The following is a 22370-nucleotide window of genomic DNA, read 5'->3' on the forward strand; positions in this document are numbered from 1 at the left end:
TGCTGGCCAGGGCGGTACTGCTAGAGGCAAGCAGCAAGGAGAAAGGTGGGAAGGTTAAATGAAAGGGTGGCTGCATACGCACTCTGGGGAGAGACCTGGTCTCCTGAAAGCTGGTGCTGCCTGATGTACAGATTTAGCTCTGACTGCCTTATGCTTTTGGAAATGGCTGCAGGAGGAGGTTTCTCCCTCCCTGCTTGCTCCAGCGCTGCACAGTCAGCTCCCTGCTGCTCCTTGGCTGCTGGGACAGGGCACCTAGTACAGAGAGACTCAGAGAGAGCTAATCTATCTGCTTTCTAGTGTCTGCTCAGCTCTGCTCCACAACTTTCTGCCTACAGCCATTCCCACACCTGTGCAGAGCCCAGCAGCTCAGAATCTACACCACGGTTTGACAATTAAAACAAAGAAATACTCAGCAGCATTAGCTTTCAGTATCTTGCAGAGGCGTGCCTTTAATCAAACAGAGAGACCCTGGTGTTACATACAGGCACACTGAGGGATGAACAACAGATGCAGCAGAGTCTGTTTTCAGATTTCCATAACAAGTGTGTGTCAGGAGCTGGCAGCTATGAAGACATGTGGCATATGCTAGGTGTGTCTGTGCCGTGCCCTGCCCAGGAAGCTGTTTCTTTCAAGGGAGCTCCTCTGATGAATTACAGACACTGGTAATGGACAGCGCTGCTGCCTTGAATATGCAGAGGGAGCTCACCTTGACCTTTCCTCCTCGTGGGCTCAAAACTGCTGGCGCTGCACTGCAGCAAGGAGCTGCCCACAAAGCTGCAGTTCCTCAGCACAAGGCTGATCCCAGACAGGCTGTGGTGGCAGGATGGTGGTTACCCTCTCCAGGTCACGGCAGCAATTCGCAGCTGGGCATCTTCCTCCTCCACCCAGTACCACAGCCTTAGTCCTGCAACAGCTTGTGTTTTACAGTCGAGCTCTCTGAGCAGAGATGAACAAAGAGAGTCCCAGCTGCTGCACGAGCACGCAGCTCACACAGATCATAGTCATGGGCCCACTCCACATTGCCCCACCGCTGAATCTGAAGAAGAGGAGGAACACAAGTCAGTTCAGAACTGGATTACACTCAGAGCTGCTAGGCAACCCAGCCTCCTTTTTCATGTCTGTGAAACACAGGCAGCCCTCCAGGAGCTGTGCTGACTGCGCACTACTAGGGTAGGGAGATCTCTGGATGAATATGGTGGAAGGACATGCTTCCTCTGTACCGAGCTCTGAGGCAAAAACCCCTTAAGGGGAGGATGAAAATACTCTCATCAGCTTCAGCCATTTTAGGTCAGGGAGAGCTTCACACCAGGCCAGATTTCAGCTTGTGCTCTCAGAGGAAACAATTTAATCATAGTTTGGTGTCTAGCAAGGCCTCCAGTCTGGAAAACCCACAGCAAGAGAAGCCATCCATGGCTTTGCACTTCAGATTAGAGAGGGAGAAAAGCAGCCACCTGGGTTCTGCAAAACGAAACTGGCAGCCCCAAGAGCACCCTGGGCTGTTGCATCTATCATGTTGCTCTACAGCAGCGTGCTCCGGACTGGTGGAGTGGAACCTCTCCTGTAATAGCAGGCACTTCCCCTGCCAGTTATTTGTGGTAGGGGGTGCATTTGTCATGCTGAGATTATTGCTATTTGAATTATGGGGTTGCTCTGTAACATAATTTACCTGGTATTCTTCCTCCAGCCGAGACAGAAGCACGGCTTTCTCTACTGTAATGTGCCTGTCAATCAGGCCCATGGACAGAATCAGAGATTTCAGCTGGGTGATTACATATTCTATACCTGGAAGGGAAAAATCCAAAACAAACAATATTCATGGCTGTTTTCCACAGCATTACAGCAGCATCTTCCCATGATCTGTAAGGACAATCAGGCTGTGGTCCCCCCCTCAGGCAGATCACAGCGATGCCTCCCCACTCCCATCTGGGCTCCTAACAGCCAGACATGCAATTAACGGCACAATAGTGCTCTCCTGACCACCATCACTGCAATGACCCTCAGTGCTCTGATCACCTCAGCGTATCAGCAGGAGGGAACAGTGTTACAGTCTCTCCCCTCTCCCATGGAGAGGAGCTCTCCTGCCCTTGTGCAGCTCACACAGAGGGCTCCTGCTGCCCAGCCTCTCACCTTGCAGAGCCCACATGTTGTAGGAGGCCAGGTGGCTGATGAAGGTGTCCCTGGTGCTGGCTGGGATGTTTGGTCCCATGATGCTGGTAGAGGATCCGATTGCCACGTTGTACCTGACATGATCACATGGCCCCTTAGAAAAGCTTGTGGATCTTGCAGCTCTGAGTCACGAGCACTACAGCTACGGGCCTTTAGAAACAGCTTTAACCTCTCACCTTTTCTCAGCCCAGGCAACAATAGGATCCCATTCTTTCTTCTGCAGCTCTGCCAAGGCAGCTGGCTCCTCCACACGATAGCTGGGACATTGCACAACAAAGCCATGTGGGTGTTCACTCATGAGCTGTCAGACTGCTCCCAGCCAGACTGCAGCACTCCTGAGAAGAAAGTCTGTGCCCTCCATAGACCATAGTATGGGAAGCATAGGCCTCTTGTCCACCCTGCCTGCAACAGCTGGGACTGGGAATGATCCCCCCACTCAAAGCTTTTTATCGTTCTAGAAAGGACAGTTCTATGCAGCTATAGAACAGAGCTACAATCTACAACAGAAGACTGCAGATTACCTGAAACCAGCCAAGGGATGCAGCAATATTTAGTGATGAGAGCGTGGGACAAATCCCACAGGGCCCTTCCTGCTGCCTTGCATGCCCAGTGGCTCAGCTCAGCACTCACCAGCCACCACCCTGCCCAGCCCAACACAACCAAAGCCACAACAAGCAAGGTGAGTCCGGTTTCCCTCTCCCTTCAGGAGCAAAGCAGCTGCCAGTGGACACCTCAGAGGCTGAGACTGAGACGTGAGCATGGGGAGGCTGGATCCTGCAACCCACAGGAGCTTTAAGGAGCAAAGGGCATTTTGCTACCAGTACAGGTAATCTAAGCTTCCTACACTTTTATGGTACGGGAGTGCCAGGGGACTGAGCTGACATTCTCCCAAGCCTTTCTTAGCTTTTCCCACTTCATTTCTTGCTGCTCCTGTCCCCTGTCCAACACGGACATCTCCAAAACAGATTTCAACAAAGGAACGGGTCCCTGTTCTTCATATCTATGCCCTTTAAATACATGGAGTTCCACTAGGTTTGTGGACATAGGACTAGTCTAAACTAATTCAAACCCCTGGGCCAAAGTCAGGACAGAGCAGAGCCCAGCAATGACTTGCTTAGAGCAGACATTTTCCCTCAGTTCTCTCAACCACTCTTCAAAAAACCCACTCTACAACCAGACAACTCCACCTCTGTGCCAGTGCATCCCGCAGTCCCTTACCAGACAGTGTCAGTCTCCAGGAACTTCACAGCCGCACGGATCAGCTGCACTTTGTTTCGCTGAGTGGGATTGTCCAGAGCTGTGTTGCACAGTGTGGTCTGCAGGATAAAGGCAACTGAAATCACTGTTAACCAAGGCTTGAGGAAGCAGCAGCTTCCAGTGTACTTGGTCAAGCATAAGCAGAAGAATTTGGGACAGACTGCGAGAATCAAGGAGCTTACTTAAGAGGAAAACGTAGAGTCAGAACGTGGCTCATATAATAGAGTTTATCCAACCTGCTCGTACCCCTTGCTATCCCCAGCAATGCTCTCCAGCCCCTTCTCAAACTCCCCAGTGACACAGGTTTCCCTCCCAGTCCTCCAGCCAGCATCCAACTGCCTGTTGCAGCCTTAAGTTATCCACAATACTCAGCCAAGGCGCTGAACTCCCGTTCCCACTTCAGTTGACATTAGGACAGTCTGCTCTCTCTGCGTTCTGCCTCTGGAGACCATTTTTGTGCTTCAGCACTCCGACCTGCTGTGCTCACCAGGTGCATAGTGTAGAACTTGATGGTGTCTTTCTGAGAGTCCCATTCTGTTGCCACTGCAATGGCCAAGGCCTCACTGGGGACAGTGAAGAGTTTGGCCTGGGGTGTTTTCAGCTTCCGGTGGTCCAGGTTGATTTCAAAGCCTCCTGGGGAATCAGAGTAGAAATCCTGGGGAATTAAAGAGGAGCAGGCACTAAGGAACAACAGACCACCCCACAGAGGGAACAAGCTCAGAGCTGGAGCTGAAGGGAGCAAGGGATCAGCAATTTTCCCACCAACATCAACGTTTTGACATTGCTCTTCCCCAGATGATGCTGGAAACTTTCCCACCACATGGTTTTACTACGGATAAGGAAAGGACAGAGCATGCTGGTGACAGACAGCCCACCTGCACAACAAGAGCTGCAGGCACACCTCTGCCTTGTGATGATAACCCCCCTGCATGAGCACCAGCCCTCACCTGCCCCAGCAGCTACACTCACCTTCTCCTTGTGAGATGCTCACATTCTGGTAGAACCGCTTCCTCTCTGGGGGTTGAAAACAAAGCAGTTGAAAGGGTGGTAAGGGACGGTTTGGTCAGAACACAGGGAGCCCTCAGAGCTGCTGCGACCCACAGAACAGCCACGAAATCCCACTCGTTCATCCACTCCGCAGCCCCTCTCCACTTCAGTGAGTTCTATTCAACCCGAGAGGTGTCACAACACTGGTGACACCCACAGCAATGTCCCAGCTACCCTGAGCACCCGGAGGAGCAGATTTGTTGCAGACACCGCTTGGAGGAATCAGGAACTCTATGTGCAGCAGCAGCTGGATCACGAGTCAGACATGTTGCACGTGGCAGCTGAGTCACTGGGGAGGAACCACCGCCCTCCGCTCAGCGCAGCCCACACATCTCAGCCAGAAGGTTCCCTTGACAGTTACAACCAGCTCGTAAACGCTGAGCCCATTTCATCCACCTCCTGGCTGCCTGTCACTGAACTGTGCCCTGCCAACATGGGCCCAGCAGGCAGAGGGACGGGGATCCGCTCATCCTCAGCCCAATGGCTCCATGATACCCAATGGAACCCCGACTCCCATCCTCCATTCCAGCATGATCCACAGAGGGGACGTACAGCCCAGCACGTGCCTGAACGGCGCCTGGGAGAGGATGGTGGAGCTCATCGCCATCCCACCCGCAACCAACGAACACCTTCAATCCCGCTCATGGACAAGCAGCGGCACGGAGCGGCGCCCCGCGGCCTCCTCACCCACCTCTAAGCTGCTTTTACCCCTCCCTCCTTTCTTCAGCCCGTTCTGAAGGCCGGAATCCAGCAGCTCCCCCAGGTGACCTTGAGGAGGGGTCTCCCACGAAACGCCCCCCCCCCCACACATACACCTCTCACCTGCGGGCGGGGCGTAAGCTCGGCCCCCACCCGGCCACAGCGGGCGGCTCCGGGCTGCGAGAGCCGGGACGCGGCCCAGGACCTGCAGGAGGCGGCGGCGGCGCCACATGGCGGCGGAAGAGCCGAGTTGAACGAGGAGGAGCGGCGGGCGGAGGGGAAGCAGAGCGGGCTCCCCCAGCTCAGCGCGTCGCCCCGGGCGCCGCCATGTTGCCCCGCGCCGACCAATCCGCGCGCAGAACGCGATTTGCCCCTTCGGCCTTCCCGTCGCGTGAGGCGCGGGGCTAAACGGACTACATTTCCCAGCAGCCCCTCGCGGCAAAGCGTGCCGGGAAGAAGAGCTCTCCGCCAATCGGAGCTCCGCCCCGCCCTCTCGCCGCGCCGCGAGGGCCAATGGGAGAGCGCGGGGGCGTTGCCGGGAGGCCCCGAGCCAGGCGGCGGCGGCGGCGGCGGCCTGGGCGTGAGGGGAGCGGAGCGGAGCGCGGGCGGCGGCCCCGGCGGCGGCCGCTCAGCCCCGGCCACGCTGGCGCCCGGGGACCCTCCCGAGATGCCGGTGCGCAGCGAGCGGTGCCGCGCGGGCGGAGCGGCGGGTCCGGCCTCCTCGGCTCCGTCCGGATCGGCCGCCAGCAGTTTGGTGCCGCCGCCTCCCATCAACACGGCGCAGCCCGGCGTGGCCACCTCGCTGCTGTACAGCGGCGCCAAGTTCCGCGGGCAGCAGCGCAGCAAAGGGAACGCGTACGAGGTGGAGGTCGTCATGCAGGTGAGCGCCGCCACCGGAGCCGGAATCCTGCGCCCCGCCGGCCTCGTTGCCCCTCGCTGGGCCTCGGGCCTTCCCTTCGCCTTCCCTTCGCCTTCCCTTCGCCTTCCCTTCGCCTTCCCTTCCCCTTCCCTTCGGCGCCCCGCAGCCGGCCGGGCGCTGCTCTCCCTCGGCACCGCCTCACACTTCTGCCCCTTCTTCTCCTCGTGGCTGCCCAGATCCCAAACGTGAGCTCTACTCGTTCCCCTCAGGCCCGAGCTAATATGAGGGAGGGTGGGAGCCTTCCCTGTGCTGGGAGGTGCCCAGGAAGTCCCGAGCAGTGGGACAGCCTGTATTTCAGGCCTGGCTGGAGCTCAGCAGGGAGCCAGGTCCCCCTGCTGGGGTTTGTGTTCCTCGTCCCGTGCTGCCAGTGGCCGTGGGGAACCGGGGGAGGGTGCAGCAGTTCTGCTGTAATGGGAATGCAGTGGGACGGTTGTGGACAATGGGGCTTTCCTAATCCGCTCTGGAGTCACTGTCACCCTGCGTGCTTTATTTCTAGTCAGAGGTGCTGGCACTCTTGTGTAGTAGAGGTGTGGAGCTGTTAGTGTGTGGGGAAGCCAGGCATCCGATGCATGCTTTCCTGTAGCAAATCGCAGTGCTGTTCCTGCTGTGATCCCTCCAGATCAGAGATGGAGTGTGGGAGCTGCAGGCTGAGTGTGCAGCAGTGATGCAGCCTGATGCATGGCTTGGCAATGGGGAATGAAGTCAGAGCCCCGGGGTCAGTAGATGTGGCAGTGTGAACTCTGCCCTCTGCTTTCGCATCCAGCCTTCTACTTGTCAACAGCACAAGTTGTACCCACTACGGTTTGCTCCGATGGAGACATCCTATGGCTGTTTAGTTCACTGCGTGCTGCTTTCTCACAGAGGCTGGCTCTGTCTTTGTGCTAAAAGTGCTGTTTTAGTGCATGTCAGATGAGAAGAGATGGCTGCCTGCTCTCCCTGTGCTGAGCACAGAGAAATGTGGCTTTTTCTTTGATCCCAGGTGGGGAAGAACCATCTTCTCATGGCTGATGTTTTCACTTCTTGCTTTGAAAACCGATCTGGAGGTGTCAGGGGAAGGCTTGGAAAATCCCCCTGCTTGAAAAGCGCTCAGAGCAGAAGCATCTCACTGCTTCATTTCTGCACAGCACAGGAGGCGAGATGCAGCCTCCCCCCCCAGCCTTGGGGAAGGGGTGACTGTGAGGTGGATGTTCGGTACCAGCTGAAGCCGAACTGAGCCTTGGAAACTCTTGGGGTTCGAAATAGCTTTGGATCAATGGGGTGCCTTCTTGTGCATGTTAATAGTAGGACTTTGCGCTTTTTTTTCTAGCATGTGGACATGGAAAACTCCTATCTCTGTGGATACTTGAAGATTAAAGGCCTTACAGAGGTGAGTGCTAATTGCAAAACAGCATGGGAAGATGCTGTTCAAAGGCTTTTCTTAGTGAGGTAGGAGAAGCTGCCACTAGAAGGAGGTAGCGGAGGGATTGTGCATACAGCAAAATTGACCGCTAAGTAGGTTAATGGCTTAACTCTGCTGTTCCTGGCATATAGAGCAAATAGGATGGGCCTTGATGGGAGACCTGAAGGGAGGAAAGCTTGTCTGGCATCCCTTAGGGTTTGAACAGAATCCAGCCTGACCCTGCGGTCAGCTTTGGACACACCTCTAGAAGAAAACACAAGACCCAAAAAGTGAGATCTTTATGCGCTTCTGTCCATATCCATCCAGGCTGGTCTGCTCTGTGCTGAGCAGTCAGTCAGAGGTGTTTCCTGGGTGTGACACTTATTGTGCATGTCCAAGATCCTTGAGTAGCCTGGGGCCCTTGCTGTGAGATGCTGCTTTTTGCTGAGTTCTGGTCACTAAGTGACAAATCTTCTTACCTCTCTTCTCTCCTAGGAATACCCAACCCTCACTACTTTCTTTGAAGGTGAAATAATCAGTAAAAAACACCCTTTCTTAACACGCAAGTGGGATGCTGATGAAGATGTGGATCGTAAACATTGGGTAAATAAATCGGGGGCCAAATGCGGGTCTGATGCAGTCCTGGCTGAGCAGCTGGTGTAGAGGTGAGGTACTGAGAGCGTCTGTGCGAGGAGCTCTCCTTTGGGGTGCCTTCCTTCCTCCACCAGAGTCTTTGTGTCTGGAGGCCCCTTCAGCAGACTGAGCTGAGATCTCTGAGAAGGGAGAGGGGTTGTCTTGCTTTCCACTTGTTGGCCCTGGGCTTGGAAGGGAGGCAGGAGCGATTCCCATCTCTTTCACTCCCATGAGAACACATTGCTTGTTTTGAAGGCTTAGCACAAAACAGGATAGAGATGGGGAAAGGTGTTTGTGGCACCAGCCACCTCAGCCTTCTCACCAGGACAGGGTGTGCCCTGGATCAGGGCCACAGCAGCTGGCTGATTACTTTGCTGCCTTGACCTTTGCTGCTGCTTGCCAGACTGATGTTTGCTATATTTTTGTCAACACACACATATATATATATATACCCAAAGAAGTTCAGGACCTGCAACCAGGCTGGATGTGGTTGTGGATGTCTGCAGTCCCTGTTGCCCTGTGCTAGTCCTGGGGCACTCAGTGCTGCTCTCCAGAATAGCAGCTGGCACTAGTAAGCACTTTTCCTGGATTAAGCCTCCTGGTTTTTGTGTTGACTTGTTTTCCTTTTGTTCTAGGGGAAGTTCCAAGCTTTCTACCAGTACGCAAAAACATTTAACTCTGATGACTTCGATTATGAGGATCTGAAAAACGGGGACTATGTCTTCATGAGATGGAAGGTAAACTGTATGTCGCCTTCTCTGATGAACTGCTTACGAGGGACTGTCAGGGACTTGAAAGCGTTTTCAACTGCTGGTGCTGGTCTAATGAAAGATCTTGCCCTATCTGACCTCATTAACCTGCCATACTTACAAATTCCACTGTGACTCCTGCCTAGTCATCTAATTGCATCTTTAAAGGCTGCAGTCACGCCTGAAAACACAACAGGAAAATTGTGCTTGGTGATTCTCCAGAGGTTTAGAGATTCAGTGTCTCCAGCTCCTGTGCTGGGCCTGGGTTTGATGCAGTTTGCTGCCCAGTCTGCCCCTCTTGGCTCTACAGCTGGAATTGGGTCCTCTCTCTTGACATGAGCTGTGTGCAGCTGTGAAGGGAGGGGATCCTCAGTCAGCTCTGATTGCTGATTTTGTGATTGGCCGCTGTTTTGGAAGGGGTGGGTGTTGGACTGAAATTGATTTTGTGTCCTCTTTGAAAGTGGTTCTGCTCTCAGTTCTTGCTTCCCTGTGAGATGCTTACAGTGCCAGGTGGTGAAAAGATACACAAATCCTGGTCTGGGCTGCTAGGAATGCAGAGAACGCTCAACCAGGGGAGCTTTTGTGTTAGTGGGTGCTGGTACTCAGCTTGGGAGGGCCCATTTGGGTGCAGGATGGGAGCATTTGACTAACATTTCTAAATGCAGATTATGTTTTGTGTGCAGGAACAGTTCCTAGTGCCAGACCACACTATCAAAGACATCAGCGGTGCTTCCTTTGCTGGTTTCTATTACATCTGCTTCCAGAAGTCAGCAGCATCTATAGAAGGCTATTACTACCATAGGAGTTCAGAATGGTAAGGAAGCTTTCTTCCTTTTAGTGTGCCTCCTCAGACAAAGCAGGGACTCCTCTTCTGCCTGTCTGCAGGTTTGGGAGCACCCAGGCAGCACATTTATTTGGGTGGGAAGGAGATTTGTTTTGGTAGCTGGACCCTGATGGGGAGGGGAGGGTATATGTGTTTGGCCCATCTGTGTGGTGTAAAGTGCTGTCTTTTGCATGGCTGATGGTAATTGAGCTGGCAGCATGATGCAGGCAAACACTGTATGGAAACATGCTGTGGAGCAGTGAAGCAATGATCTGATGCGTGTGAGCTGCTTTGGGAGGCAGACCCCAGCTGTTGTTCACTATTAGCATCCATCCAGAAACCTGGGCTCCAGCCTGCAAACCTCTGTTGGGGTTGCCTGTAAAAGTCTGAAGTAGTTCAGGCTCTGAGCTTCTCCAGCAGAAGATATCAGAGGGACCTGGGAGAGGGAGCTTAGGTGCCTTCTCACCTATAACAGCTCCCCTGCTGCTCCCTTTAGGCAGGTGTCTTGTTAGGCCAGTGCTTTGTAGTCCAGTGTGCTTGAGGTGTTGCTGCAAGATGCAGGGAACAGTCAAAGTTAATTGGTTGTGGTGGTTGTTAGAGCTATCTGACAAGTAGCTGTGAGAGCTCTTTTCCCTGGCTTTGGATAAATAATAAAGATATTTGTCACGCACAGCAAGTGAATCTGTAGGGTGTCTGGAAGCTCTCAGAGGGAAGGAAGGTGCCTGGGAGGCTTTCAGATGAATCCCCTCAAGCTCAGCTTTGAAAGATTTGAGTCTAATTTTCAGTTGAAGCAAACACTGTTTGAACATGAAAGTTGTCAAACTTCAAAAGGTGTCCAAAGCCCGCAGTCAGCCCTGCTCGATGGCAGTCTGGCTGCAGGTAGCTCCAGGACATGGGAATGGAAATGAGGAATGAAACTGAGTTCTCCCAGGGGTGCTTGGCACCACTGACAAGAGGTTTGAATGCCACTGAGACTGTCCCAAAAGGAAAGGGAGAACCCACCTGGCTGCAGCCTGCTGAACAGGAGCTCTTGGTTCAAAGCAGGAGGGTCTGTTGCTATGTGTAATCTTCTCATCCATCTTTCTCCCCTCTCCCAGGTATCAGTCATTGAATTTAACTCATGTTCCTGAGCACAGCGCTCCTATCTATGAATTCCGATGACAGCTGTCCAGAACTGATACTGCACAGAAGCAAACGGGGCAGGAGAGCATGGCCTGCCAGGAGGACTGTGTCCCTGTCGGAGCACGGGAATGCACGCTTCTCTCCTGCCCCTCGGACTCACGAGAGAGAGCCTGAATGTTAACCCACCAGCCCAAGGAGCATGGCTGCTGGAGCTTAATTCTCCCTCCTGTCGAGTGGCGATTTGATCTTTAATCTGGTTTTAAGATACCTTTAAATGCACTTTCTTATTGCACAGCTAGTTTCTCTATCACTGAAGTTCCTCCTGGCTCTCCTCTGGAAGCTGTTTCTCAGTAGCTGGAATCGGTCTATTCTCTGAGTAATAAGAAAACATAAGCTTGGTGCTTGTATTCTCCTTGTTACAGCCTGATGTGGGTTGAAATCGCCAGGACTCAGGTTTGTTACCCAGACTGCCAGCTCTGATGCTCCCAGAGCCAGGCACGGCCGCGTGTGTGAGGCTCTGCTTGGCAGGCAGCTGCTCAGCTGCAGTCTGTCAAGGGAGTGTTGGCTGAGATGGATGAGGGTTGAACGAGTCTTTGCTTCCTGCTGGCTAATGAGGTTAGCCAGAGCTGCAGATCTTTCAGGAACACCGGCCCTTTGGAGCCGAGAGCTGTTCCAGTGTCTGGATACGCCACTGGGAATTAGTTTGATGTATGGACTTCTGGGCTGTCAGTAAAGTGGTTCTGAACTCTGCTTATAGGTGTATAATTTGCTCTTTAATTAAGTTAAGGGTTTAAAGGAAAAAAAAAAATAAACAAAAAACAAACAAACAAAAAAACTTTTATTAAAAAAAAAGAAAATATTTTTATGGTTCCTTTTCCCAAGGACCCTATGGCAAATGCACAATTACTCAGTTACATTTTACAGTTTTCACATTGAAAACCAGGAATGTCTATGTTAGTTTTTATATCCGTGTACGTATTCAGCTAGCTTCTGCTTTGGGACAGTCACTGGAGCGCAAGTGTTGAGCAGCATCACGCAAAACAGCTCGGACTGTTCAGCATTTGTACTCGCCCCTCGTGCTGCACCAACACGCTGCTTGATACCTTTATGCAAGGCACAAAAACAAAAAGAAAACAACAAAAAAAAAACCCAACTCAATATCTCTCTTTGAAATGTTTCAAGTGATATAACTTAAGGCTTGTGTGCCAAAGTGTGTGTGTGTGTGTGTGTGTGTGTGCGGGTTTGTTTTTCCAAGACGTTTTAAAAGTTGGCCTCAGTTGTATATTTAATGTGTCAGTCACCCCTGCGGGGCTTTCCTGCAAGTTGTGAGGATGGATTTGCTGCTTAGGAGAGGAAAGCAAAGCCCTCTGCGTTCCTTGTGTCGGTTGTTTGGGTTTTGTTTCCTACTTCCTTTTGGCAGCACGTGGGGTGCTGCGCTGCAGCTGAGTTGCTAGTGTGAGCCTTAAGAAGAGTGGGTTTGGGTCTCGGTGAGCCTGTTCTGTATGCACCAAGCTGGGGCTGTGCATGTTGGAGAGGCGGTGGGGCTGCTGGGATACGATGCGGGTGAGTCCTGGACCCCATAACAAGCAGCCCTGCATGCGGATGGAGATGGGAGGATGGAGCAAGTGTGTGCTGTTGTCTCGGTTGTTCGTTGCAGGTGGATTTGTTGTGTTGCACAAAGGCTGAGGAGGAGCCGGAGGAGAGGGGGATTCTCCCAGGCTGGTAGGGCAGCTTAGAAACCAGTTCTGCTTTTATTCTGCTCCTCTGGGAGAAACTTGGACTGCAGAGAGGCAAGGAAAGGCATTTCTGCGTGCATGGCGCTGGGAGGTATCCTGGTTTGTGAGGCTAAAAGTGATGGTGCTGCTCAGCTGTGAGCAGTGGAGGGGTGAGCTGTAGGGAAGGCGGCAGTGTGAGTGCAGACCCTTCCCCACCGGTTGCTTCCACGGGCTGTGTGCGGTGTTGGCAGTGACAGGAACCACCCCATGCTGTTAGTGCAGCGTTACGCTCGGGTTTCTGATGCTGTTAAGTTGAATTGGTTCTGTGGTTGTAGAAACCGCATTAGGAAGGTTCCCGGGCTCATTCAGTAACGTTTCTCCCCTGCAGTTTTCATGTGAGAGCTGAACTGGGGAAGGAGGAATGTTCTTCCCTTGTACCTCACGGCAGCAGACTCACATTGCTTCAGCTGAAATCCCACCTGGCCTCAATAAGATGCATTGGGGGCAGCGGGGAGCTGTGAAGGGCCGCCTGCGTTCAGGGCTTCCCTCCAGCCTTGTGCTTGGTTTCCTTTGAGTTTGATAAGCTGAAGGGTTGGTTGCTCAGTATGTCACGAAAGGCGACTGACGGGTGAGTGAAGGGAGTGATGGGGGATCTGAGCTTCTGAAAAAGGTCTGGGTTGGTTGTTTTCTTTTAACACTGTTGGCTGAAGGATGAGTTTATTTATGGATGTACTTCGGAAAAGGGGCTGGGAGGAAGAGTTTGTGGAGTTATCAGCGTCCGAATTAAAGCCGAAATGTATTTAAGGATCTGGATCTGTGTGTGTTTGTCAACCGCGGCACTTGGCAGCTCGTGGGGACGTCGGTGCCTCATCTCCCTGCTTCAAGACACCCGGGAACCCAAATTGCTGCTCAACGACTGCAAAGGGTTCAAGAATCCAATTGCCTTTGATAGGGGACGTGCGATTGCTGCGGTGGGGGGAAGCTCAGTCCCCGTCCCTAACGCATCCATCGGGCTCTGTGCCACGTATCCTCCCCACCAGCCCTTTTGGGATGCCGGCGAGGGGAGCCCCGTGCGGGGAAGGGGCTGAGTAGGACCACGGAGGCGGGCGGAACTCAGGGCGCGGGGCGGCGGGCGCGGCCGGAGCGCTGTGCGGAGTACACTGCGCACCCCTCCCAGGCGGCGGAAGTAGATGCAACCCGGAGCCTTTAGGCGGACGGACCGGCGGCACTTCCGGCGGGGCGGCGTGAGGAGCCGCGGCGGGCCGCGCCATGGGGATCCTGGAGAAGATCTCCGAGATCGAGAAGGAAATCGCCCGCACCCAGAAGAATAAAGGTACCGGGTAGAACCATGAAGGTACCGGGTAGAACCATGAAGGTACCGGGTAGAACCATAAAGGTACCGGTACCGGGGCTCAGGCCGGGCTCGGGGCGGCGAGGAGCTGAGGGAAGCGATGGGCCGTGGCTCGAGTGGGCCCTGACTGCAGTTCTATTGCCTGAATCCCAGTCAGGCCGGCAGTTCTCAGCCCGTCTATAACCAGCTGCTGTTCCTGTTTCAGCTACCGAGTACCACCTCGGCCTGCTGAAGGCAAAGCTTGCCAAGTACAGAGCCCAGCTGCTAGAACCTTCCAAGTCCTCTGCCGCCAAAGGAGAAGGATTCGATGTGATGAAATCCGGGGATGCCCGAGTGGCGCTGATTGGTTTCCCTTCTGTGGGTAAGGTCAGTGCGTGTCCCAGCTAACCCTACAGCCTGCGGCAGGGCTGTACAGCAGGTACCCGCCATCTCTTTGTATTTCACCTTCTTGCCGTTGGTTAATGAAGTGTTAAATAGTGCAGCCACAGCGCTGCTGGGAACATAGGCAGGAGTATGGGTACGGGTTTTATCTTCATGCTGGGGAAGCGCTGGCAGACCCATTACTGCTGCAGGCCCTGGGTGATGAGCACTATTTAGTACTGCACGTTTTGCTGAGGGTGTGTCAGTGCTTTCGTTTGAGTATCGCTCGTGATGGTCACCTCTTGCTTTTTCAGTCCACGTTCTTGAGTCTAATGACCTCAACTGCCAGCGAAGCTGCATCTTATGAGTTCACAACCCTGACGTGTATCCCGGGAGTCATAGAAGTAAGTAGGATTTTTCCCCCTCTTTCACAGAAGATAGTGGTAAGAAACCCAGACGTGTAAAGGAGTCTGCTCACGCCAGTTACACTCGTATTACCACTGAGAAGCAGCAGCATCCAGAGATCTCTGCTGACCTCTGCTTTAAACTTCACGAAGTCCTGAGTGCTTGCAATAGCAAGTCTGCAACCTGCAGTGCTGATGTAGCTCTTCTCCAGGCTGCATAACTCTTTGAGATTGACTGTCTGATCGGGGTTTCGTATGGCACAGTTCAACTGACCGGAGCAATACGGGAGTTCTCAGCTGAATTTTTTATAACTGCTATTGGCTCCATTGACCAGATGGCTGGAAACCTTGACAGATTTGTTTTTAATGAAGCTTTAAAAGAGGCAATCTGTACCGTGATCAATTTGGAAAGAAAATACGACTACTCCTGTCCTTGAGGAATTTTATTAGCGGTGGTTTGAGTGTCTACCAGTAAAGCAAATGGTAAAGGGCATCAAACTGAGAAGTATCTAAGAGTAATGAGAAAACTTAGGTCAGAATGAAGGCAGATTTAAATAATGAAAGCAGACATATTGGTGTTAAAATGAACACCAGCACTGTAATGCATCCAGATGCAGCCTCAAGCTCCAGTCACCAGCTGAAGCTGTTACTGAGGACTCACTGCAGCAGTGGCTTGAAAGATAATGACCCTGTAGATCCAATGAACAAAGGTCTCCCTTTATCATTTTTGTCCTGGTATTGTAAGCCCTGCAATGCACACCAGTAGTTCTGATCCATCTTGGTAAGGGATGATGGCATTTGCTTATTACAGAGCTTTACTTCTTAGACCAAAAGAGTTGTTGTGTTTCCTTTTCTCCTTTCTCTTCTATTTATCAGTCTGGGATATTGTTGCAGTTGCACTGTGCTGCTTTCCTGGTGTTTTTATCAGACTGCAGTTCTGTGACTCTTTAGGAGGTCAGAGCTGCAGTAATGACCCTCAGTTGAACTCAGCTTAATGGGAAGCAGTGCAGAGGTTGCCTCATCACAACAAAGCCACCAGTTGTATGGAAAATTGTCGTACTCAGTATATTGAGTTCATTCAGTTCCATTCTCTGCAGGCTCTGTATGTGCTGGGGGCTTCCAGGGCAGCTGAAGTACCCAGCACAAGGCTTTCAACTTTCCATCCGTTTCCTTTTCAGTACAAAGGAGCCAATATTCAGCTGTTGGATCTGCCTGGAATCATCGAAGGAGCAGCACAAGGTTGGCTGATCTACGTTGATGTAAAGGAGGGACTTGCCCTCAGTATCATTCTTACCCAGATCAAACATCAGCAGCTTTCCCAGGCCAATAGTTCCCACGTTGCCTTTCCAAACTGGCATTCTTGATCTTATATGAGGCACGATTCTTATCCCTGGCCCACGTAAGGCTCTATATGTAGCAGAAAGATGCTTTTGCGGAGGCGGGAGCCAAAGCAAGTCAGTCACTTCTCACCTTCTTGCATGAGTGTTATTTTGCTCATCTGCTTTCTGGTACAGAGGGAATCTAAAGAAAGATTCTGGAGAGGCGGAGGGGGGAATTACAGCTCAACAGTAACTGCTTTTGATTAATTTCCTGCAAGTCCTCCCATGACTCCTGGATCTGGGACTTTGTGCTTCTGCTTCATTATCTTTCTTATCACTGGTCACGTTAAAAGAAACCTTTCCAAAATTTAAAACATCCTATTGGTCTCTTAGAGGAGCACAGCCTGGTTAATCAGGTCTTCCTCCCTTTTGACCACAAAGTGCCCTCATTGCTGCCCTGCGTAAGCTGTCTCTACCACCTGGAACCACTCCCACTGCACGGGTCTGGGGTGTCTGTCCAGCTGGCAGCAGTGACATGTCAATGTGTACAGCTCTATGCAGATAGCTTTATGTGTGCTAGTTGTGAAAGCCATGACAGAAGAGGAACAGCAAAGAGTATCTTTGGGGCTTGTGCTGGGCATAAGATAGCATTGGTTGGGCCAGACCTCTCACACAGGGGGACCCCTTGACTACAGCCAGTACAGGATTGCAGGATCTGTTTCCTTACTTCCAAACAGGAGTCCCCATCTGTCACAAGACTCATAGCTGGTTTTTCTTCTTTTATACACATCCATGTCCTCTCTCCTCAGGGAAGGGCAGAGGTCGGCAGGTAATAGCTGTGGCCAGGACAGCAGACGTTGTCATTATGATGCTGGATGCCACAAAGGGCGAAGTGCAGCGGTGAGTGCGTGCTTCTGGGTGTGTGGGGTTGGGATGGTGAGTCAGGTTCAGCAGTTTCCATGTGCCCAGAAAGCATTCCAGCTCCCTGAAATGCCGTATCCTATGTACACCGAAGAGCTGCTATTTAAGCTTGAGTGCAAGATCGAGGTTGTGCTCCATTAGAGGCATGCTGACTGAGAGCAGCATTTACAGAACTTTCTGCAGACCTCAGCTTGAGCTTCTCAGTTGGAAAGATCATTCCTCCGGGATGACTGTGCAGAGATGGGGCTGTTGAGCTGGATTTGCACTGCAGACCCTGTCCTCCATTAGCACAGGTTGTTGTGTCGCAGTGAAAGTTCATGACAAGATTGTGTCAATGTGACAGTCAAAAAGGAAGAGTGTGGGTGGGTGTCACCTGGCTGGGCTCAATCTCACAGGTACTAACATGCAGTGTCCCTGCAGGGCCCTGCTGGAGAAAGAACTGGAATCTGTAGGAATCCGGCTGAATAAAAGCAAGCCAAATATTTACTTCAAGGTGAGGTTTCCTGGGCTGTTACAAGCACAGCTTGTATCAGGCTGCTTAATAAAAGCCAAGGGCAGCTTGTGTTGCCCATTGCGTTGGACAGACTGAAGCGGGGGGTGGTTTTTGCAGGCCGTTCTGAAGTTGGTTTGTTGTTTTGCAGCCGAAGAAGGGTGGAGGTATATCCTTCAACTCGACTGTCACACTGACTCAGTGCTCCGAGAAGTTGGTACAGCTCATCCTCCATGAATATAGTATCCTTTTCCTAACATGAGAGGCTCTTGAGCCAAAGGATACCCACTGTGGGATGGCCTTGCTGTGTGCTCGGTGGGGTAAGAAGAGGCCTGGGTTGAATTTCCCCATCTTTGTTCCACTGCACCAGGCAGGCTCAGCCCGTTGGCCCTCAGCTGTGTTTAGACATGCTAGATTTGGACCTTGACAATATTCATTTCAGAAATATTCAACGCTGAGGTCCTTTTCAGAGAGGATTGTTCCCCTGACGAGTTCATTGATGTGATTGTAGGCAACAGGGTCTACATGCCATGCCTTTACGTGAGTATCTCAGAAACAGCCTGCCTTCTGCGGCACTCAACACGTCTTTAGAGAAGGAAATTGCGTCTTCCTGAGTCTTAAAGCAGTAACAATTTGGGGATGAGGAGGTGGGCGTTTTTTGCTATTTATACCTGCGCAGCTGTGTTTTGTGCTCTCCTTGTGCCCTCTAGTGGCTGGCTGCCGTGGAGCAGCGTGAGCTCTGCATCGTGGTGACGCAGCTTGCTGCTGTGGTGTGGAGTTTTTGGTTCCTCTGCTGCCAGCGCTGCACATTTGAGTTCTTTTAAATGTTTCCTTGAGCCAAAGGTCATTTAATGGCTCCCTTTGGTAATGGCTGAGCCTGGAGTTAAATTCATGATGCTGTCATCCCAAATTGAGAACTTTAGAAGGTCCAAACTTAGATTTTTGGCTCCTGAATTTCAGGAGGTTAATTTATTAAAAGCCTTGGCTTGCCTTCTGACTGATAGGATCCATGTTTCTATATCAGATGCTGAAACTGCCTTGTTACACCCATATGTACGTGTCTGTTTTGCAGTGCTGCTGAACTGACACCTTAAAGAATGCACTGTTTCTCATCTGACTTAGGTTTATAACAAGATTGACCAGATATCTATGGAGGAAGTGGATCGTCTTGCTCGGAGACCCCACAGTGTTGTAATCAGGTAGGAGCAGGGAGTTCTGGTCTTCCTTCCCTTGGAGAGGCAGACTGCTTGTCTTCCTCACACCATCTGCAGGGCAGAGTAAGTCACTAGCTCGTTCCCTTGGAAGCCCTGATGTATCTGACTGGGGCTTTGCTGCTTCAAAGCTGCTTTCCTTTCTGAAAGCCCTATTAATTTCATCGTGTGCTTTTCCTGTAATGACATCATTACAGACTTTTCCCCTTGTACCCTAGCGCTGTAATTAGATGTTTCACCTTGTTCTTCTGGATCTCTAAATCACAACAGCAATAAACACTGAGTCTTTCCTGGTGTTTGACAGCTGTGGCATGAAATTGAACCTGGACTACTTGCTGGAGAAGCTATGGGAATACCTGGCACTTACCTGCATCTACACCAAGAAACGAGGACGTAAGTTGCCATTAGCTGAGCAGAAGGTTTGAAAAGCACAAAGGGCTGCTACTCACCAAACACAGACAGGCTGCCAGCGGGGCTTGGATGCCTGGCTGTGAGTGATCTCTTGGAAACGCTGCAGTTTAGTACTCCCTAACCAGCTTTCAACATTAAGTCTTGGGAAGTGCTTTCTGTTTCATCTGATCCACCCACCCATTCTCTCTGCCCTAGAAGAGCTGAATTTTTATAAGGCTTTTCATGATGCTATCATAAAGAAGAAAAGTTTGCAAGCTTGTAGCTTCCTTCCTCTAATAGTTACTCTGTGCTGTCTGTGATGAACCGATTGCTGCTCAGAAGAGATCTCCTGTTCCTTCTGTGGGAGGTTTGGTGATTCCCATGCTGGGTTTCGGAGCTCTGAAGCCTTTGATCCTCCTTCTGCTTTACTGTTCACCTGTAGCTTTTCCTGGTGGTGAAGGCACATCTATGACTTGTTTCTTTTCCAAGACCTTCCTCGTCTGGCTGTGATCACAACTCTAAACTGGGTGAATATGAGAGGATTAAGGAATTTCCTGTGAGTTTGTTAAGCTGCAGAGTGGTGCCATTGTACTTAGGCAGGCGTGCTTTGGCTTTGGTGTCTTTGTTGAAAGCCAAGTCTTTGGAATGGGCTTGGAAGAGGTGAGTGGTGAGGAAAGATATTGACTGTGACATGGAGAACTGTACTTGTGGGTACTGGAGTGCAGACAGGAGAGATTCAATGCTTTCAAGTACTTGGATGCCTGTTGTGTCTGGGAGGCTACTGGCACGTGTGACCAGGCAAGGAGTTGGAGAGCAGTAAGCACAAAATGTGACACGATATCAGCGTGTTAGAACATGTTCAGTGCAAAACCAGTGATTCTTTTTATCCCTTCGTTTGCTTTTTCATAGAGAGACCAGACTTCACAGATGCCATTATCCTCCGGAAAGGAGCTTCCGTGGAGCACGTGGTAATTTCTCTGTTGTTTATAATTAAGAGTCTGTAAAAAGAAACTCGGGGCCTGCTGTGATTTATGTGAGCTTTGTAAAGTTTGGGATATGTCAGTGCTCAGCTGGGCTTCTTTTTGTTACCTTCACTGATTCCATCTGCCTCGGGTTTCTTTCTTCACTGCTACAAAAGATCTTTTTAGAGTTACTTGACACAGCAGTGAAAAAGCACACGGAAGCAGCGAAACTGAACTTTGGGTGCACTGTAGAATCCCGTGCAGCTATTTTGTATCTCAAGTGCTGCTAACTGGCTTCTAAAGCCACTGTTGTCATTTCTGATGTAGATGTGGGTTGCTTCTAAATCCTGATTAATGATCCAGTTGTTTACAAAGGGTCCCTGAGCTGCCTCACGTGCTGGTCTGTCTGTCTTGCAGTGCCACCGGATCCACAGATCATTAGCCAGCCAGTTCAAATATGCCTTGGTGTGGGTAAGTGTTTAACAACAGAATTCCTTGTCCATCTCTGACTGGTTGCCTTCTAACCCTTCTCCCTGTTTTTCTTTAAAGGGAACAAGCACAAAATACAGCCCTCAAAGAGTGGGCTTAACCCATATGATGGAGCATGAAGATGTCATTCAGATTGTAAAGAAGTAGCTCCCTTTGCTGCTCTTTGCTGGTGCCTGACCTTGTCTGTAATCACTGGAATTGGATCTGACCACGTAAAAGAGAAACTAAACAAACAAAACAAAAAAGAAAAAAACAGAAAAAGAGAGACGTGTTCCACAGCCAGGAAAGTGAGGCGGCTTCTATGAAGCTCCTCTTGGAGAAAGGCTTAAATGAGGCTACTGTACGTGCAGGTGGGGATGGGGAAGATGGGTTTCCATCTCGCAGCGTTTCAGGTGAAGTAATGTTTCTGCAATATATTTAAGCAAAGAAAAAAAAGGGGGGAGCTAGTTGTTTTGGGACACAGTTCCTGCAGCCAGCAACGTCCTGCCCCACTAAGATTTGCACACGTTTGTGTGTTCATGTGCCTGCGGCTTGCTCAGCCAGTGGGAAGTTCATTTGTGTGGACAAATGTGGCCCCATGCTTTGGAACAGAGGAACCAGAGCTGGAAGAACGTTGCTAACACTTTGCTGCTTACCTATTCACTTAATTGAAGTGTTGATCTGAAACAGAAGACAAAGTTCTTCCTCCTCTGCTCTCCGGATGTGTTGTCTCTACAGCTTTCACTGTTGGAGACTTCAGCCAGACAAACCCTGGTGAATTTATGATGGTCCCTCAGTTACATTAAAAAATGGCACTCGGTGCCTCCTATGAGCTCTGCAGTGGGGTTTGTAGGACATCCTTGTCCAACTGGGACCGAGAGGTGAGAACTCAAACTTTGTTAAGGAATGGTTAACCTGGCCAAACTGCAGCAAGGTACGATCGGAGAGTTACAGGCTGCGGTGAGGATTCACTTCTGGCATATCACGGCCCAAGGAGTTATCTTGGGAGTTTGTTCCTCTCGTGTCCTGCCTGTTGGTCCCCAGGAGCATTGCTGGGGTTTGTGCTTCTGTCTCAGCCCTGCCCCTAAATTCCCATTGCAGCTCAGCACCATCCCTTGCTGTGGGTTTTACCCCATCTCCGTTTAACGGTGTTTCTTGTTTGGATATTTTTCCTCCGAAATCTGGGATTTTTCTAATCATGCTTTTTCATTCAGTATTGATGCTAAACAGCTCAGAGTGCCTGATAGAGAACAGCTCTTTCCTTCTGGGATCGAGAGTTGCCGATAGCTTTTATTTTCTTTCATTGGAAAAGAGTTCATTCTGATGTGGATTGTTGACTGTGAGGACGGGTCTGATAGCAAACTTGTCTGAGCAGGGCTCCTTCCCTCCTCTGTGTTCCTCCCCACCCCTCACAAACTGATGGAGCAGAAATGGAAGGAATATTTTATTTGAGAAAATAAAACTTGCTATTTCGTGTGAGCTGAGGGCGCCCGCCTGCAGTGGTTTGACAGTTTGCTGTGTTCTCTAACTCTCTTTCTACCTTTGGCCTCCTGAAGAATGACGGATGCTGCTGCAGAAGGTGGAGTAGATTGTGAGGCAGCAGTGAGGATGGAGAGGACCTCTGCAAGGTGGCGTGGGAGCCAAGCATGATATTATTCACAATAGCCAAGCGGAGAAGGTGACTTTGAACTCTGTAAGTTCCCTTCCCTGTTCCTGACTTTGTTCACAGCTGGAGTGCAGAGCAAATCCCAACCACGGTGGCAGCTAGCAGAGAATGAGCTCCAAATTAGCAGCATTATGCCTGAGCTGTCTGCAGAAAGCAAACACTTCTCTGTGTGAACCGGGGGGGGGGGGATGGAAGGGGGGGATGCCGTTCCAGCACATTAACTCGCCCTTTAAATTTCCTATGAAGGTTGTATGGGCGAAGAGCCTCCCACACAAAGAGTTCGTTTGGTTTCGTTTTGTCCCTGACTTCCTGACTCTCTG

At 51.1% G+C, this 22370-nt stretch overlaps 3 protein-coding genes across 3 annotated transcripts; 2 read left to right on the forward strand and 1 right to left on the reverse strand.

The window, feature by feature from the left end:
• Window positions 1-421: 421 nt before the first annotated feature.
• Window positions 422-5545, reverse strand: ATPAF2 (ATP synthase mitochondrial F1 complex assembly factor 2). The gene is made up of 8 exons (XM_072349159.1): window positions 5293-5545; window positions 4393-4437; window positions 3911-4056; window positions 3385-3482; window positions 2343-2423; window positions 2128-2240; window positions 1667-1782; window positions 422-1036 (listed from the first exon to the last, which is right to left on the reverse strand). The coding sequence occupies exons 1-8, from the start codon at window positions 5399-5401 to the stop codon at window positions 899-901; spliced, it is 846 nt and encodes a 281-aa protein (XP_072205260.1). The 5' UTR covers window positions 5402-5545; the 3' UTR covers window positions 422-898.
• Window positions 5546-5682: 137 nt separating this feature from the next.
• Window positions 5683-13312, forward strand: GID4 (GID complex subunit 4 homolog). Its single transcript, XM_072349595.1, is given in 7 exon segments — window positions 5683-5721; window positions 5723-6049; window positions 7395-7454; window positions 7962-8069; window positions 8735-8836; window positions 9532-9662; window positions 10769-13312. Coding segments are annotated over 7 exon segments (831 nt in total). The 3' UTR covers window positions 10833-13312.
• Window positions 13313-13720: 408 nt separating this feature from the next.
• Window positions 13721-21863, forward strand: DRG2 (developmentally regulated GTP binding protein 2). Its single transcript, XM_072349478.1, has 13 exons — window positions 13721-13841; window positions 14065-14225; window positions 14534-14623; window positions 15802-15862; window positions 16752-16842; window positions 17284-17356; window positions 17505-17595; window positions 17796-17893; window positions 18476-18552; window positions 18869-18957; window positions 19864-19922; window positions 20334-20387; window positions 20466-21863. The coding sequence occupies exons 1-13, from the start codon at window positions 13778-13780 to the stop codon at window positions 20550-20552; spliced, it is 1095 nt and encodes a 364-aa protein (XP_072205579.1). The 5' UTR covers window positions 13721-13777; the 3' UTR covers window positions 20553-21863.
• The last annotated feature ends 507 nt before the right edge of the window (window positions 21864-22370 follow it).

Source organism: Excalfactoria chinensis, chromosome 14 (genome assembly GCF_039878825.1).
Source record: "Excalfactoria chinensis isolate bCotChi1 chromosome 14, bCotChi1.hap2, whole genome shotgun sequence".
NCBI classification, from domain to species: Eukaryota; Metazoa; Chordata; class Aves; order Galliformes; family Phasianidae; genus Excalfactoria; species Excalfactoria chinensis.